Source organism: Papaver somniferum, chromosome 3 (genome assembly GCF_003573695.1).
Source record: "Papaver somniferum cultivar HN1 chromosome 3, ASM357369v1, whole genome shotgun sequence".
Taxonomy (NCBI): domain Eukaryota; kingdom Viridiplantae; phylum Streptophyta; class Magnoliopsida; order Ranunculales; family Papaveraceae; genus Papaver; species Papaver somniferum.
This window is the reverse complement of record NC_039360.1, coordinates 200,383,641-200,402,995: the sequence shown is the minus strand read 5'-3', so window position 1 is coordinate 200,402,995 and position 19,355 is coordinate 200,383,641. Positions and strand designations below refer to the sequence as shown.

Sequence of the window (19,355 nt, the reverse complement as noted above, 5' to 3'; positions counted from 1 at the left end):
CACGTCCCTTTCTTTAAAATCTACTAATTTCAAAATAGAAGTCCCTCTCTTTTCAAAATATTATTAAAATCGTAGCCATCCAATGCCCTTACGACATCAACGATACACACCGGTTGTAACAAAAAGAACCAATAAACAACCTTCTCTCTCTTTTTTAAGTATAAAAATCTCAACCATCCATTACCTTTACGATAATCAACGATTCATAGTGGTCAAATCTCGATCCGGTTGAAACAAAAATTACCAATCAAATTCAACCAACATCTTATATAAATAACTCAACCTTCAATTCAATTTCTCCATCTCATTTCTCATCTTTCCTCTCTTTCTACTCCCAAGAAGAAAAAACTCCGTTTCACATTTCCTTCAAACTTTTGCTTCAATGGCACCCAAAGCAGAGAAGAAACTAGCAGAGAAAAAACCCGCAGAGAAGAAGCCAGCAGAAGAGAAGAAGGCAGAGAAAGCACCAGCAGAGAAGAAACCCAGAGCTGAGAAGAAATTACCAAGCAAAGATGCTTCTTCAGCAGATAAGAAGAAAAAGAGATCTAAGAAATCAGTCGAAACTTACAAGATCTACATCTTTAAGGTTCTGAAACAAGTTCATCCTGATATTGGTATTTCAAGCAAAGCTATGGGTATCATGAACAGTTTCATTAATGATATCTTTGAGAAACTTGCTGCGGAATCCTCCAGATTAGCTAGGTACAACAAGAAGCCAACTATTACTTCTCGAGAGATCCAGACTGCTGTTCGTCTTGTTCTTCCTGGTGAATTGGCCAAGCATGCTGTTTCTGAGGGTACTAAAGCTGTCACCAAGTTTACTAGTTCTTAAAAATAGGGGTTAGGGTTCCTGGTGATTGTTCTTTCATTTTCTGGGTGGGTTCAGGTACTATGCTAGTAAATTTCGTCTGTGTATCTACTGTAATGAAGTTCAATTGATGAATGAATCTAGTCTTTTTAACTAATGTGAAATCTATGCCTTACTTTGATGAATCCTGAACTTGGTTTTGTTTAATTTTGATTTTTGTTAATTTTAATTTTGGGACTCTTTAATAGAATTTAGGGTTTGAAATTGAAACAGGAATGAAAACCTTTCTTTTTTCAGAAGTTAGGGTTTACACTTTGTTCCTTGTATTCTCATTTGTGATTTGTGTTCATACTATGGATTTCAGATTATCCTTTGTATGCTCCTTGTTATGTTTGTTCGTATTCTGTTGAGGAATGATCCAAGGCTTCCAATATGGTACTCTTTAATCCTTCTTAGAAACTCTTTAAATTCAACTTCATGATCTTATACTTATAGCACTGTTTGTTGGGTCCTGGAGCAGTGATTGTTTAAATATCCCTTTTGGTGTGCTTACAAGGAAATTCTGTAAGAGTAATCTTCTTTTGGTGTGCTTACTAACTGTTTAGTTAGATTGAGAATAAAACCGTTTTAGTATATTATTGTAAGTGAAGTGACTCAAGGAGGCAGTGTCCAGTTCTGTTGAATACCTTTTGACTGACTAGTGACCACTAGGTAGCTCTCCCTCGCCATCTCTACAAAAGTGCAGCTTGTAGATTTCAAGTTTTCCATCCGCAGTTTATATCGGTATGATCTCCACCACTCAAATTAAAGTTACTTGGTGTTCTCTTTGCAGTATTTGCTATCAATCATTTGTCATTTTTCTGATATCACTTATTAATTCCGGGACTCGAAACATTTTTATGCTAGATGTTTTGATCACTGCCAACCATGTTTGCTAGCGTTCCATATTATTCTATGTTTCACCATATACATATGCTACCATGAAGTTTTAAAATTGTGGATTCTACGCATGATCATGTTTGTTCATCGTGGCTTGTCACTATTGAGGGAAGGATATGATATGTTAAGTATCAGGCATATTATTTTTTTTTGCTTAGATGTGTTACTGTTTTCCCTTTTCAATTTTGTGACTTCTGCAGTTTTCCCTGCCTGTATTGCTGTATAAGAGTGAACTGGTTCGAGTATATCTGATGAGTGCAAGGAAATTTTGCTGGAATTCCATTGAATAAAGTATAAAACTTGGAGACTTGCTAGAAGCCAGTGCAAGGTGGTCAAGATATTTCTGTATTCCTTCTAATTTATCATAGTTTTCTTATAAACAGGATTTCCTTTGCTTAATTTGCTTAGTTCCTTCACAAATTATTTAGTCTTACCTATTCTTTTCTTTTTACTAATAGGTTTGATCATCAGATAGAGTTGTTGAAAGTGCAAAAGTTAGCCAAATTTTGGGTTGACATTTACTAGCTTCAAATCACTAACCTTTTGGGTTTCCATGCCTACCAAAATTTTGAACCAACATAGTGAGCAGCAAACTGAGTCACTATGCATTAGGTTTTGCTTTGTTTGTGAAAAACATGCAGCTCAGAGTCTGGATTTGGTTTCTGGGCATCAATGGGATATAACTTATAAGCTTAAAACTTAGTGGAACTTGACATCGCAGTTGGGATATGACTTGTAAACTTAAAACTTGGTGGAACTTGACATCGCGGTGGTACTATGTACACCACAACAATTATACTGAGGGATATCAGAAAGTGCGCTGTAATCAATGAGTCTAGACAATTTTAACTGAGAATCTATTAATGTTAAAGCAGTATTAGGTAGTGATAAGCTTATTTGAAAACTGAAAGAACATACTGAATTGGGTGCAGTTACATAAATACTGACAATAAATTTCAAGGCTGAATTGGGCCGTGGAAAAATAATTGGAGACCCTAGTTACAGTACAAAAAAAGGTCATGAAATAATAATTGGGAGTTATCCCTTATCGCATTTTTTTTAAATGGCTAAACTACCCCAAATCATTAGTGTTAATTAATTGTTAATTAGTTTAGTTAGATTAAAATCAGATTTAGGGATAAAATTTTGATAAAAGAAAAGTTGTGTTTTTGTGTTGTGGAGAGGAAGAAATTGAGTTTTAGGGGGAAAATTTAGGGTTATTTGAAATGAGTGATTCCAGTGGAGGAATACTATTGCTCAAAATGAAGGAACCAATCCTCAAAATGAAGAACCCGAAGCTCAAAACAATCAGGTAAACTTCCTATACTCTTCAAATTGTATGAATGATGCTCCAAGTGGTCGATTCATGTACATTATGCAACTACTCAGAGTGAGGGTCGTTAAGTTGAGAGGGTAATAAACGAACGACTCTAAGAAGTCGTCAATTACTTGACACAACCTTTGACGACTCAAACCTGCAACTTTTGCAGGTTATGAAAAATCGTCAACCAAGTGTGATATAATTGACGACTCCAGCTAGTTAGGTCACACAGAGTCGTTAACTTAATATGTTTAGAACCCAACGACCCTATCACTATTTGGGACATAGAGGTGGTTCTGCATAAGACAGAGTCGTTCGTATTTAAAAAGGGTCGTCGAGAAGAATCGTTAACGATTTAGAAATTCCTGGACGACACTATTCTTGGGCAGAAAACCAGGTTTAGGGTCGTTATCTACTACACCCTAGTGGTTAACGATTTTTCGTCAATTCAATATGCATATAAAAAATCGTTAAGCAATAAAAAACCATGGTTAACGACCCTGGAACTGTAACTGCAATTTGGCAGTTAAAAATCTAATTTTTCAATCAACAAATCAAATTAAACACAAACCCAACTTAGATTAGGGGGTTTTAGTTCACTTACGACGATGAATCGGTGAGAATTTTTTTTCTCAGAAGTCGTTAATGGAATGGGAGACAGTGGGACAGAGGGAGCGGAGAAGAAGAAGTTTTGATTGAAATGAAGATTGGGGGCCGAGGTTAGTGGTTAATGAGATTTTTAAGGTAGTTATTAGAGAAGGCTAAATTGGTATTTTCACCAACATTTTGGAAGCCCTCTATCTTTTATGGGGTGAGTATAAATGGGATGAGGCCCCTAATTATTTTCCATGGCCCCCAATTCAGCCTTAGTAAATTTGAGTATTTTGAACAGACTTCAGTTTAAAACAGAAAGGTTTGGTATTTGGAATAAAATAATATTTAATTGTTTTTTTTTTAAACTGGACATAGAAAAGCAGAGACTAGCTCCCCAGAAAGGAGTGAGAAGCATTGTTTGGGACATACATATTACAATCAAACATAGAGAAATAGGCACCACCGTCTCCAGTGGATGGGGCATAATCTTTGGCCATGGATTGGATTGTGGTCTTCCAATCTTGCCTTAGGGAATTACAGTTTAATTTGCGAAAATAAGAAAAGAGTTCAACATTGTGTTCAAATAGGGCAACGTGAGTAGCCTGTTGAGGCAGACTCCATTTTGTCTTCAAGATCTTCATCAGCTTGCTGTCATCCATTTCAATGTTGCATATCCTGAGATTGTGGTGTTGATGCCACTTCATTGCTTCAATAACTCCCACAGCCGCGCTTTGTTGTAGTGAGCTCACTGCGCAGAGGCATGCCCATCTTCCTTTGGTTTTTCCGCGTTCATCTGTCAAAACATTAATCACAATAGCCGTGTGAGGGTGGACATGCCAGCTACTGAAACACTTCATTGTTAATTTTGGAACTTGTATCATGATCTGAATTTGATCTAGTTGGGCCAAGGTTGGGGTTCCGTTGAAAGATAGCTCACTAGGGTTGGTTTTCCGTAACTGAAAATGGTTTTCTATCTGGTGAATAGTAACCGCAGGTGTTTGTTGTTGTTGTTGAAAGCATTTTAAGCACCTAGCTTTCCAGATATACCAGGATGTAAGAGCATACAACTGATTCCATTGAACTCCTGAGAATAGACTGGGTTGAGTGTTTGTAATCCAAGATTCAATCCATTCTTGAACATTTGCAGTATTTGTATCTACTCTACAATGTATTCCAAACCAGACAGCGTGACTAAACGGGCATCTAAAAAGGGTATGTGCATCAGTTTCGGAAGGGAAGCCACACATTATACAGGTTTTGTCTACTGTGGTGACCCATCTTCCTATTTTACTACTGACTGGGAGAATGCCACTATAGCATTTCCAGACAAAAACACGGATACGAGGGAGGACATCAAGAGACCAAATTCTCTTCCATATTGGGTTTGGTGGAGGGAGAGGTGGATGGCCGTTTTGAATGGCTTTGTCTCTTATCAGATGCGCATACACTGATTTTACCGTCAGTGTTCCTTTACTAGAGTGCGGCCAGAATATGGTGTCTTTGGTGGTAGTATGTTGTCTCAGATCAATTGCAAGAATGTTCTGCACGACATTTTTGGGTAGGACTTGATTTAGGAAATTTTCATCCCAATTTTTGGTATCTATGGATAGGATATCACTCATCTTGGTCAGGTGTTTGTTATAGTTGGTTTGATTTCAGTGAGGGAGATCCAATTATCAATCCAAAGGTGAATATTCTTTCCATCTCCAATTTTCCAGACAACTTCTTCTTTAATGAGATGAATGCCCTTCCATAAGCCTTTCCAAAACCAAGAGCTATTTTGTTTCCGTTTGGTCAGCTGTAGAGGGGTACCGTTCCTAAAATATTTTTCTTTGAGCACTTTCGTGGTAAAGGAATCTGGGTTGTGTATCATCCTCCAGACAGTTTTGGTGATCATGGCTAAGTTGAATTGTTCGGATTGTTTGAGCCCTAATCCCCCATTTTCAATGGGGGTGCAAATAGAGTCCCAAGCTTTGGGGCACCAACCCCTATTGCTGTCTGATGAGTGGCCCCACCAGAAAGTTCTGTTTAAGGTATCCATTTTCTTGGTTATCTCCTTTGGTATTACAAAACAAGACATGTGGTATGTCGCCATGGTATCGGCCACATGCCTGATACAAAATCTCCTGCCCGCAGGGGATAAGAGTTTGCTACTCCATCCTTTGAGACGAGCCTTTAATTTTTCTAGGATTGGTATGAAGCATTTAATCTTGGATTGATGGGTAAAGAGCGAAATCTCTAAATACTTTTCATCCAGTTTTATTCTTATTACTTTGAGGATATATAGGATTTCTCTAATTTCTCCATTGGAGACAGAGTTACTGAAGAAAGCACCAGATTTATCGTAGTTGATCTGTTGGCCAGACCCCATGCTAAAAACATCTAGGATATGGACAAGGTTTTTGCACTCTTTCTTCCCTATTTTAGCGAAAATGAGACAATCATCCGTGAAAAGAAGGTGGGAGATGGCGGGAGCAAACGGGCCGAATTTTACTCCACTAATTAGTTTTTGGTTTTCCGCTTCTTGCAACACCCTTGAAAGGGCTTCCATACAAATAATGAAAAGGTAGGGAGAGAGTGGGTCTCCTTGTCTAAGCCCACGAGTAGGTTTAAAGAAACCCGTGGGAGACCCATTAACAAGAACCGCACTGGTGGTGGTACCTATACATTGAAGGATGAGGTCGATTCAGTTTTTGCAGAAGCCCATTTGCTCCATAATTCTGATTCGGAAGTCCCATTCAACCCTATCGAAAGCTTTTGACATGTCTATTTTAAGGCCCATGTATCCTTTCTTTTTTTTTTTCCTCTCTGCTCTCACTGTTTGTATTATTTCATGGGCTATGATGATGTTGTCCGAGATTTGTCGACCTGGGACAAAAGACGATTGGTATGGGGAGATAAGCTTATCAAGGAAAGGCTTGATCCTTCCTGCCAGAAGTTTTGAGATAATTTTGTAGATAGTGTTGCAAAGAGAAATTGGTCGAAAGTCCTTAGGGGTTGTAGGAGATTCTATCTTGGGGAAGAGGGTGATAAAAGTGGAGTTGAATTCCTTGAGGATGTGTTTTGTGGTGAAAAAATCCTGAACCATTTTGACAACTTCATCTTTCAGCAGGAACCAGTTCTTCTGGAAGGAAATAGCCGGGAATCCGTCCGGGCCGGGGGATTTATTTGGGTGCATATCAAAAACAATGAGTTTAATTTCAAGTTCTGAGCGGGGAGCCATCAGTTTAGCATTGTCTAGATCATTTAGGCATTTTGGGATTAGTTGGATAATTTGCTCACTAATGATTGGATTAGAGGTTGAATCCATGGAGGCAAAATGTTTGTGGAAAGTATCCTCTAAGCCTTGTCTATCATTGCACCAAGTTCCATCATTCTTCTTGATTGTCTCAATTCTAAGTTTTCTTGCCCGAAAAGTAGCCGTTGAATAGAAATAACCAGTATTTTGGTCTCCTAGATGTAGGTTATTGTCCGTGGCTTTGGTTTTCCAAAAGCTTTCTTCATAGTTGTACCACTTTTCCAGGTCTTGTTGGATATTCACTACTCTTGGGTTATTGTCTTGTAGATTGAGGTTGTTTTTTGCATGGGTAAGATTTTGGTTGAGCTTTTTGATGTTTTGTTGGATGTTTCCAAAACATTCTCTATTCCAGATTTTTATTTTTTGTTTCACATTTTTGAGTTTAGACATGACTTGAAAAGCTGTTGAGCCTCCTGGGTTTATGTCCCAAGATTCCTCTATAACTTGAAAACATGATGGTTCTTCCATATAGATACCAAAAAATTTGAATGGTTTCGCTCCATCTTTCCAGCAGGGAGAAGTTCTAATCAGAATGGGGCTATGATCTGATCCTAACGGCGTTAGGTGGTACACTAGCGCTCTTGGGTAGAGATTTAACCATCTAGGGTTAGCTAGGGCTCTGTCTAGTCTGGCTTCCACAAAGTCCTGTTTTCCCCTTTTGTTAGACCAGGTAAAAGGGTAACCCACAAAACCTAGGTCCATAAGATCAGCTTCATGTATTAGATTATTGAAAAAGAGGCTCTCAGTTTGGCCCACCACTACTCCTCCTCCTTTTTCTTCAGTAGTAAGAGTAAAATTTAAGTCTCCTAGTACAATCCAAGGTACTTCAACATTACTAGCCAACTTTTTGAAATACTCCCAACTAGTGTGTTTTCTTAATCGATAGGGGCACCCATAGGTTCCGGATAACATCCATACATTTCCACTAACTTTACAGGTGACTATAACATCCAATTGACTATCTGTTCTATTCACAACTGAGAGGGATACTTTGCTAGACCAAGCTAGATCTAATCCTCCTGCGGTTCCTATAACACCAGTAGGGTTTACAATTTCCATATTTTGGTATTTCACATGGAGGAGGAAAGATTTTATGAAAGGCTGCTTGTTCTTGGTTTCTTGAAGAAATATGATATCGGGGGTGTGCTTATTTAGAAGCTGTTTGAGATGATTTTGGGTGGCTGGTTTTCCCAGTCCCTGGCAGTTCCTGGCTAAGATGTTGAGAGCCATGAAAACGGGTTGTTGAGGTTGATGTAAAATGAGGGGGTTTGGTTTTTTAGAGGGAGGTAATTTGAGCTGAGAAGGATAAACCTTCCGATGGTGTAGGCAGTCCGTAAAGATTTGGTTTGTAGAGTAATTTCTGAGGGAGCTAAAAAGGGTTTTATATTTCTTTCAGCGGCGGGGAAACTCAGAGGTGAATGATCTTCAAGGTGGGTGGGTTGATTCAATTCCAAGAGGCAGCCAAAAAAGTATCCAGAGCACAAGGTATTCAGAGTATTCGTGTGACTGTAATATAAAAATCTAACTATGACTAGTTGTCTACCAATCGGACTTATAATTTCATATCTATAACAAACATTTTTAGAAAAAATTGAGCAGTAACTGTAAGTTAGGGTGTTCGATAAAATGCTAGAAAGAGTTTTTACCTGGCTGGTCTGATTTTGTTCTTCTTGCTTCTCACCCTTGTCATGGCTTTTGGCTTCTTGTTGCAGTTTGTGTATTGTTTTGGCGAGAGTTAAGATTTTCCTCCGCATACGTACACCTTCCTCAGTGACTCTTTGATTCTCTCTGGCTGGTGTGGGGTGTTTTTTCTGGGGTACTGGTGGTGTTATCATCATTTGGTGGGGTAAACGGAATGGGGAAGGGTTTTCATTGGTGTGATTAGCTCCACTTTTCATTAGAGGATTATTTGTGTCATCGATCCTAATTGCAGTGCTTCCTTGTTTCTTCCTTATAGTGCAATTTTTTTTATCTCCTTTTGCATCTTTGCCTTGCCTTTGCCTTTGTCTGCAACTGAGTTTTTGACCACTAGATATCTAGCTCTCTGTGTGACCAGTATTTCCTCTTCCTCTTGGTGTTTTTGTGGATCTGTTACGGCCCCTTCTTCTCGTTCACTGTGATTTAGCAGCTCATCTCTCTCTTCTTCTTCCACCTGGTTCAGATCCTCCAGATTTGCAGACCCAATTTTCCAGGCACCATTTGCATATTGTTGCATTAGTTTCTCATTTTCAGTGACTAGATCCCCAAGGAGGGTATTAACAACAGTAGAGAGTATTTCAGGGGATGGACTTATGGTTGTCTTCTCCTTGGGAATTCCTTGCAACGATCCACCAGCAGCAAAGAAGTTGTTTGTACTCATGAAAGCTGGGGGGTGAAGGATAAGGCGTGGTGGGTCTAGTATGAGATTGTTCAGAGTTTCCAAAGCTTTTCCAGTCAAAATCATGGGTTTTTGGTTAGAGACTTCAGTGTTTTTGGATTTTGGCGGTGGAGAACATGTTTTCTTGGGTTTGTAGTTCTTTAATGGGTCATCGAAGAATTTTTTGGGTAGAATAGGGGTTGGGATGAAGGTGAAGTTTTATGGTTGAGCAGGTCCCTCTCTTATGATTGATTTTGGTAGGGGAAAATCTTCAATGACAAAATTTTTGGAGAAAGCAAAACCATCAGAGGGGTAGGATTTTTTAGGAGCAGGGGATTGAGATTTGAAGGAGAATGAGGGGGTATTTTTGATGGGTGGTTGGAACCTACAGTCTGTGGAAGGTATGTTATGCTTTGGGTCAGGACCATACGAGCTGGTAGGACTAAGTGATCTTTTGTGGTTGTTGGGATTGTACAAGACAATATGGGTATCCATCTCTCTTTGTGCTGGGGTTGTTGAGTACGATCCATGCATAAGAGTTGCATTTGAGATAGGTGGTGGTGACTCTTGATCAAAGCTGTTTCTTGGGGTACAATTGTTGTCAGGGGACCTTGCTGGAGACATTATAGGAGTGTATGAGATGGTACATCTACTTGTTTCAGATTCTGATGACGAAGATGTCGAGGCTATTGAGGCGCTTTCCGTATCATCCAAATAGCATGAGATTGTAGGATGATTGATTATCCTGAAGACTTCACATATGTGGGGTAAACCAACATAAAAGAACTTGACAGTGACATAGCCATCTTCTTGCAGGTCTAGAGGAAGATCAGCAATAAAGGGTTGGTTCACACTTAACACCAGTTTCACTCTTAGGTTCTTTTGTGCAAAGTTTATATCCTTTGGATATTGGATATCAAGGACAGTTCCTTTTAGTCTTTCAACGATCAGGAGAAGAATTTTATCATACCATTTATCCGGTGGTAGATTGAGGATGCAAACCCACCAGGCTTCCTTTGACATATCCACAAGACAAGGATCAATGTTTGGTTGGTACAACTTGAGGAGAAGTAGAAACTTCCTGAACTTGGCTGGTGAAGACTCCTTTGCTCTTTTAGCATCATTTTGTGACCTGAAACACAATATGACACGATTTTCTTCAGAGGGTCTCCCTATGATAAGAGTATCGGGTTCATGGTTGAGTTGCTAGTAGATTTTTAGTTCTTTTTTTATGACTTCAGCTCGGAAGAATTTTTTGGCATAAATCTTTCCTATTAACATGTAGTTGTTGTTTTCTTTGCTTAGTTTCCGATTATCTGAGGTGATAACAAGAGGGGTTTGTAAAGAGAGCTTGGATTGCATGTTGTCTGCCATTACTTGGTCGACAGTAAGTTGAACTTTTTCCATTTCAGGTTGAAAAGGACTTGAACTGCACAAGTTATTCAAGATGGATTTCAGACATGATTCAATGGCTCTTGTGTACCAAACCATGACTTTCAGAATGAGAAGCCTTTTTCTCAACCAGAATTCAAGAATACCTCCCACTAAACACGGTAAGCAGAATACAGTGAGTAAAAATAGTAAGATTCTCTGAAAATTCTTTAAGTATATTGAGAAGACTGACACCAAATAGTGTATTGGATGGTGAGGGAAATTCGAGATGTTGTTGGCTTCTTTACTTCTTTGTGTGTCGTCAACATCACAGCAGGGTAGCAGCATTGTCAAGAGGGCCGAAGCCTGAGAGTTGGTGTTGAAATTAGCTGAAATAGTGCTCATCATAAGTGAACTGGAATTGATGAAGGGGACAGAGATTGGGAGAAGGGTTGGAGAAGCGGTTGGGGAAGAGTCACTGAGGAAGATGTACCTGCGGAAATAAAAGCTCATACAAAATGTTAATGAACTGCAATAACCAAAGAAGGCCATACAAGAGAGGGGCAGGGAGTCATACCAGCCAGGAAATAAAAGCGGTACTTAGTTGATCATATTTAGGTGAAGAACTTAAAAGCGAAACGTAGAAAAAATAACAAAGAGACAATCGAGGAAATCAACTCAGGGTTGAACCAGAAAAACCAGGAGAAAGAAAACCAGAGAAGAGCAAGGGAGAATAAAAAAGAGGAAGAGAGACTAAGGGAAGAAGAACAACAAGAAAAAAAGATAATAGAGAGAAAGAAGAGGAGAAAAAAGATGAAAACACATTGAACAGCGGAAGAGATATAAACAAAAGGGGGTTAGCACTTTGAAAACTCTAACGTAAAAATTTTCAAAAGCAAACTTTGAAAAGAACACAAACTTAGAGACACTTGAGATGAAAAACACTGAAAGATTTTGGTAACAAAACCCGTATTGCTCAAAGGAGCGAGAACACAGACTTAGTAGTAAGAAGGACTAAGAAGATAATCAGATTTTGCTCAAAAATTTTTTAGTGAAAACTTAGTCAAAAGACCGATTTGCAGAGCATTTTCGGCTATCGTTTTCAAAGAAGAATTTTTAATTGATTTGAATGTTGCAATTGCGTTTTGGTATTTGGAATTTCTTGGAAATCTTTTCAATGAATAGTTAGTTCCATTGTTACCCTTTCAAACTTTATTCCAAAGACAATTTAAAACAGAAAACGTAAAGATTTTCATAATTATTATTATTTTCATGGACCCCACTTCAGATCTGGACGGCCGTGATTCAATCCACTCTTTCACCCACTTTCTTCGTCTTTTCTCTTTTCATGGAGACGAACCGGAACTCCATTATAACTTAGGTATAAAAACCTTGATCAGTTTTTTCATAATGAAATTCCACCCGCTCTTTTACCCCAAGCTAATTAATAACATGATATTTAGCTAATTTCAAAATTATAATCATCCAATTTAATTTTCTTTGGAAACAATTGTTTATAAAACCCTAAGAAAAGTTAAGAAATTACTTTCTGATGCGTTCTTTGGTTTTCTGCTTCCCCTTTACCATATTCACGGATGTTCACCTCCTTCACCTTCGTTGTGATCTCGATGCAGCCTTTTATGTCCTCCAAGCGCCTGACCAGTCGGAAAGATCTTGCTGCATCGTTTACACTGATGCCTACTTGAACTTGTGAATTCCTTGGACAAGTTATGTGTATTTCTCATTGAACCTTGCAGCAAAGGTTCACCTACATCGCTTTCACATTGAACCTTGCAGCAAAGGTCCACCCAAAGCTAGGTAACAAGAGAAGGATTTCTCACAAATATCACATCTGATCTGAATGTGTCAGAAGAAGATAATATTGGTGTTTGCTTCTTGGTATTGTCGAATACTTCAAAGTACATCTTCTTCAATGTTTATCCTGTGCAGCCGACATGATTAATATCTTCTACTTTTCGCTTCTTTGGTTGATTCTTTTTGGCCGAATCAAGAGAATATTTATCAGACAACTTCCATAGACGCATTAGATGTTGGAAAGTTTCCGATTTCACACCTGTAAAACAAGGATTAAACACAAAATTCAAGATACCGGCTGAGTCACGATCAAGTCGCTCTCTTTAGGACGTTTCGTGGCTCTGTCTTGAATTTTGTGCAAGCAGTTTTTTCTCCGTCACAACGCCCCCAGGATAAAACAGCCGAGAAAAAACTCTCTTTCAATCTCTCACACACACAATGAGAAATCGATCACTTCTACTCTCTCTATTCTTGCTCAGTATTTTCGGTCTCTTGATTCTTAGAAAACAATAGTGTAAAAAACTTATGTTTTTTTCTGTTCTCAAAACTGTTTTTCAAACCAGGCAGTCAATGCAAATTAATGGAGACAAATCGGATTAATTGCTGCAGTTAAATTCCATTCGAAACAGTAAAAAAACGGGTAAATAAATCATGCCATAATTAGCGCAATTAAAACATAATTAAGTGCAGTAAAAACGGCTTGAAAAAATCTTTTTGAAAACAACAAAAAATACTTTCCAAACTCAAGAGACCTCCCAAGACCCTGCTCCCGGACTAATTGTTATATATATATATTATCTATATTATAAGGGACAATGGTGTTTTTATATATGGACGGTCATCTACATTTTGGGGACATAAGAGACGGTCACGATTTAGGCACTTATTTAAGTTATTCAGTTACATTTCTGATATATAAAGAATGGTCCAGATTGAGCTACATATTTCAGATTTTCAATCTATATTTTAGGCATAAAGAAGGGTCCAGATTAATTCACATAATGTTAATTTTACCTGAGATAATGAATTTAAATTGATTGCTCATTAATTTAATGTCATTTAGTTGAGAGTTATTCCTCCCATTTAGACATATAAAGAAGGGAATTGTCAATTTATTTGGGAGTTACTTTTATTCCTCCCATTAACTTAACTCTTAATTTAATCCTTTTATAATCAAATTCCTTTCCCAAAGGTTCATCCTTTGCACAACTCTATTCCCAAGGTATGATTCACTATTGTTTTGGTTGATTAAGATAATTGTTGTTAGATTTTCTCTTTAATTTTTTGTTTAACGTCAATGAATTCATGGTGCCTCACGTCTAAGTTTTATGGTGCAGTCAAAAGATATTAGTTTAGTTTCTCTTTGATTCTTTTCATCAATATTTTTTTTTAACCCAATTTTGTTTTTTCATTTGCAGTCAAAAGATACCGATCAAATATCGTTTTCATTCCTATATTAGTTTTTTTTTAATACCATAGCATTTAATTAATTTCTATTTTTTTTACATTTTTTTTTTCTGGGCAGGGAATTGTCCAATTACACAATTTAGTTTTTCTTTGATTCTTTTCATCAATATTTTTTTTTATCCCAATTTTGCTTTTTCATTTGCAGTCAAAAGATACTGATCAAATATGATTGCTATATATCTATTCGTTTTCATTCTCATGTTAGGTTTTTTTTAATACCATACCATTTAATTAATTTCTATTCTTTTTACACAATATTTTTTTATCTGGGCAGGGAATTGTCCAATTAGACTTTGACTTCTTTAGGACGATTGTTTCATTGTTCTGTCCTTAACTTGGGTCGGTAAATAGCATTTCTTATTGGTTTTTTTAATACAGTTTGAACACATAAAGGACGGTCCATATTGAGGCACGTATCTAAGTTATTCAGTTACATTTCTGGCATATAAAGAATGGTCCAGACTGAGCTACAAACGAAAATGATATATGACACCCAAATTCCATGCACAACATAAAACAAACTACGTTACCATAATCCCCAAATTCCATTGCATTTTATTGAACAATATTTGAAGATAATGATATTTTATTATAAATTTAATATGATTATATATATGTTGAAATTTTCAGGATTTAGTTATCATGGCAGGGTGATTAATTCTCTAATTTATTTAATTTTCGTTTAGGTTGTTTATTGAGTTAAGTAAATAAGAAAGGAAAAAACCGAGTATAAGAAGGGATGTCGAGTTGGCTTCCAATGTGGATGACACCTAATGTTGGGTGCACTGGGTGCACGGAATCTGGGTGTCATATATCATTTTCGACAAACTAATTCACATATTTTTTTTACTTAAGACAATGAATTAGATATTTAATGTGCATTTATTTGGGAGTTATTCCTCCCATTTAATGTCAAACCGTTACTTTTATTCCTCCCATTAACTCCTCTAATTAACTTAACTCTTAATTTATTCCCTTTTATAATTCAAGTTCCTTTGCACAACTTTATTCCTAAGGTATGATTCACTATTGTTTTGGTTGATTGAGATAATTGTTGATAGCTTTTCTCTTCGATTTTCTGTTTAACATCAATGGATTCGTGGTGCCTCAAGCCTAATTTTTATATATGTCATTTATGCAGTCAAAAGATACTGATCAAATATTGTATTTGATCAGTTTAATTTCTCTTTGATTCTTTTCATTAATATTGTATTTTGTTATTTCAATTTTGTTTTTTCATTTGCAGTTAAAAGATATTGATCAAATATGATTGCTATCTATTCATTTTGATTCTTATGTTAGGCTTTTTTTAACACCATACCGTTTTATCAGTTTAATTTCTCTTTGATTCTTTTCATTAAAATTGTTTTTTTTTTATCTCAATTTTGTTTTTTCATTTGCAGTCAAAAGATATTGGTCAAATATGATTGCTATTTGTTCATTTTCATTCTTATGTTAGGTTTACATACCATTTAATTTCTATTTTTTTTACACAATTTTGTTTTCTCTGGATAGGAAAATGTACAATTAGACTTTCATTTCTTCAGGCCAAAATTATAGGATTTACATGGAGTGAAAATAAATGACCAAGAAAACGACAGTTTCATTATTATGCCTTAACTTTGGTCGGTAAATAACATTTCTTAACTTTTCATACTCTTAGTTGGATTATAGTCGTGCACATGTTTGTATCAAATGGATTGAAGTTTATTGATTGTGTTTGTTATTTATACATAGTGAGAAAAAAAAGTAACGGTTTGACATTAAATGAAGATTAAATTAAGAGTTATGTTAATGTGCGTTTAATTTAGAATAAAAGTAACGGTTTGACATTAAATGAGAGGAGTAACTCCCAAATAAATTCTCATTAAAAATCTAACTCTTTGTCTAAGGTAAAATCAATATGTGAATTAATCTGGACCCTTTTTTATATTCCTAAAATGTAGATTGAAAATCTACATGCCAATTATACGTTGATACGAGCACACAGTCAATATTCATTTTTGAAAACAATTAACGGTTCCAAAAATTAATGCAGACATAACAATTTTTAAGGATGTGAAGAGTTCCTAGCCCAGATTCAACTTTTTGAATTTCGAAAAAAATTGCACTGATTTTGTTTTAGCACAAAATGACAATCTATTTAAATGATGACTGAACTGCATTTTTAATTTGAAATGCAGTCGACAAGTTAATTTTATCAAATAAGGAATTTCTACGAGTTCCCGCTTGGGACTTTAGGTTTTCAAGTTTGTTGGTATTATTTGCAACAAATGTGAATGGATAGTTATGTCAATTACCATAAATGAAACTGGGTGGAGTTCCAGTGTACACGCTTACATTGGATATCTTAAACACCAAAAAAATTACTCTCTGTTGTATGTATATATCAATGTACATCAATATATAGACATCCTAATCACCATTTAATAAGAAACATCTCCCGTTGATGTTAATAATATCGATCAAAGCTTCGAATTCAGTTTAAGAAAGATTATCATTTCCCCAAATTTCACACGCTCAGCTCATGGTATTCTCCCAAGAAAAAAAAACAACACCAAAACAACCCATAGCCCCGTGCCGTTATGGCACGGGTCATATCCTAGTATAATATATATGCACAATCAGTAGGGGGAGGGATTCGATCCTGAGATCTAACCCTTCAGGCCCAAAATGCTTAACCACTGGGCCAAGCTCGAATTGTTGATATAAATGTACAAAAGAATTATTTTAAAACATATATCCCTACAATCCCCCACTTATATTTATCATTGAGCAAGATCCGTATAGTTATGTGCATAAGCAAAGGTATCTTTCGATTTTGAACCTTTACATAGTATTAAATTCTCTCAACTCTGACACAGAGTGAACACATGTCTTTGAACTCTATGGAGAGAACAGATTACTTAACACACACACAACTATACTAAGAGTAAAGTCTTCAATGCCAGCACATTACGGCCCTGTGCTTATCCCAGTTTCAATGAATGTTCTAGAGAACTGCCCATGTTCTCATAGAAAGCGGCCACACTTTCTCATTCACATAGGTGAGTCTATCAAGGGTACTCCTGTAGCTTGGTACCCCACTCTATACAGATCTAAGAGTTAAAAAAAAACTCAACCTTAACCCGCTTCAGGATATCATGCCATGGGAAAAGTGCATGATTCTATCTCCATATCATTTGTGAATCGTTATTCCTTTGAACCTATTTCTAGGTGGGTATCCATCACAAAATGACTCAAATTATAGTGGGCAAAATTCCCATGCCTTTAGAGGTATATAATATCTTTTCCCTATCTAATCCTTTCGTCAAAGAATCAGCTAAGTTCGCTTCCGACGTAACATGATCCACACGTACAACACTAGTTGTGAGAAACTCTCTAACCGTGTCGTGCTTTCGACGCATTTGTCGATTCTTACCGTTATAAAAACAGTTCTGTACATTTGCAATAGCCGCGGTACTATCAGAATGGATCATAATAGCTGGTATCGGTCTATCCCATACAGGAATTTGAGAAAACAAGTTTCTCAACCATCCTGCTTCTTCACTAGATGCTGCTAGTGCTATCAATTCAGACTCCATCGTAGATTGAGCCAGAATTGTCCGTTTCTTTGACTTCCAAGACACATCGCCACCAGCAATATTAAACAAATATCCACCAGTGACCTTGGAGTCATCTGAAAGAGAGTTCCAATAAGCATCGCAGTATCCTTCAAGGACTGCAGGAAATCTCTTATAGTGTAATCCTAGGTTAACGGTCTTTTTAAGATACCGCATAACCCTCTCAACTGCATTCCAGTGTTTCAAACCAGGACAACTGGTAAACGTGCATAAAACCCCCACTGCATATGTAATGTATGGTGTAGTACAATCAGTTGCATAAAGAATACTACCAATTATACTAGCATATTAAGATTGTCTAATGCTATCACCAGTATTCTTAAACAGTTTAACACTAGCATCAAAAGGAGTACTCACAGGTTTACAATCAAAATAGTTGTACTTCTTTAAACTCTTTTCAATATAATAAGACCGATCCAAATAAATACCATCATTAGTTCTAGTAATATTAATTCCCATAATTACACTAGCTTCATCCAAATCTTTCATTTCAAAGTAAGACTTAAGCATATTCTTAGTTTCTTCAACCACAGATAAGTTTGAACCAAAAATCAGCAAATCATCCACATATAAACAAATCATGATGCATGTATTATTTTCAAACTTATAGTATATGCATTTGTCACTTTCATTAATTCTGAAACCATATGAAATCATCAAATTATCAAATTTTACATGCCATTGCTTAGGACCTTGTTTCAAACCATACAATGACTTATCTAACTTGCACACTTTATGTTCTTGACCAGGAACAACAAAACCTTCAGGTTGTTCCATGTAAATTTCTTCTTCTAATTCGCCATTTAAAAAAGCTGTTTTAACATCCATTTGATGAAAAAAAGATTATGCACAGCAGCAACAACAATCAAAACACCGAATAGAAGTCAATCTTGTAACGGGAGAATAAGTATCAAAGAAATCTACATCTTCTCTTTGTCTAAATCTTTTAGCTACCAACCTAGCTTTGTATTTGTCTACTGAACCATCAGGGTTCAACTTCCTTTTAAGTACCCATTTAAAACCTATTGCTTTACAACCAGGGGGTAAATCTATTAGGTGCCAAGTTCCATTAAGATTATGGGAGTCCATTTCATTATCTATGGCTTCTTACGTAAATCGGATTCAGGAGAATTAAGTGCCTCTTGAAGACTAAAAGGGTCTTCCTCTAGAGTATAAACTTCAAAGTCATAACCATAGTCTGTTGCAATCCTAGCCTTTTACTACGTCTAGGTTCAATTTCAGCGTCTCTAGTCTCTGCAGTTCTAGGTTCTTCTATTCTAAGTTCAGAACTTGTACTAGGTAGAGAACCCCCACTATTTCTAGATTTAAAAGGAAATCTATCTTCAAAGAAATCAACATCAATAGATTCAATAATAACTTTATTATTAAGATCAAAAAATCTATAAGCTTTACCGTTTTGAGCATATCCAACAAAAACACATTCATAAGCTTTACTAGCTAGCTTTGATCTTTTAGGATCAGGAATACGAACATAAGCCAAACAACCCCATACTTTAAAATAAGATACATTTGGTTTTCTGTTTTTCCAAAGTTCATAGGGTGAAATTTTAGTTTTTGAATTTGTCACACGATTCAAAACATAGCAAACATTCAGCAAAATTTCTCCCCACCAATGAGGGGCAGCATCAGAACTCAACAAACATGCAGTCACAAGAGTAGTAAATGTACGATTCTTTCTTTCAGCTTTTCCATTCATTTCAGGGTTATACGGAGCATTTTTTCATGTATAATTCCAGAAGATT

General features: G+C 36.5%; 2 protein-coding genes across 2 annotated transcripts; one reads left to right on the top strand and one right to left on the bottom strand.

The window, feature by feature from the left end:
• Nucleotides 1–313: 313 nt before the first annotated feature.
• Nucleotides 314–965, top strand: LOC113362029 (histone H2B.3-like). The gene has a single exon (XM_026605052.1). The coding sequence runs from the start codon at nucleotides 383–385 to the stop codon at nucleotides 830–832; it is 450 nt and encodes a 149-aa protein (XP_026460837.1). The 5' UTR covers nucleotides 314–382; the 3' UTR covers nucleotides 833–965.
• Nucleotides 966–4,048: 3,083 nt separating this feature from the next.
• Nucleotides 4,049–5,284, bottom strand: LOC113360523. Its single transcript, XM_026604028.1, has one exon. It carries the CDS (start codon nucleotides 5,282–5,284, stop codon nucleotides 4,049–4,051), a length of 1,236 nt encoding a protein of 411 aa, XP_026459813.1.
• Nucleotides 5,285–19,355: the final 14,071 nt, after the last annotated feature.

Bases quoted from the DNA above. Each gene is read 5' to 3' on its own strand.
- LOC113362029 (XM_026605052.1), top strand. From the start codon at position 383: ATGGCACCCAAAGCAGAGAAGAAACTAGCAGAGAAAAAACCCGCAGAG.
- LOC113360523 (XM_026604028.1), bottom strand. From the start codon at position 5,284: ATGAGTGATATCCTATCCATAGATACCAAAAATTGGGATGAAAATTTC.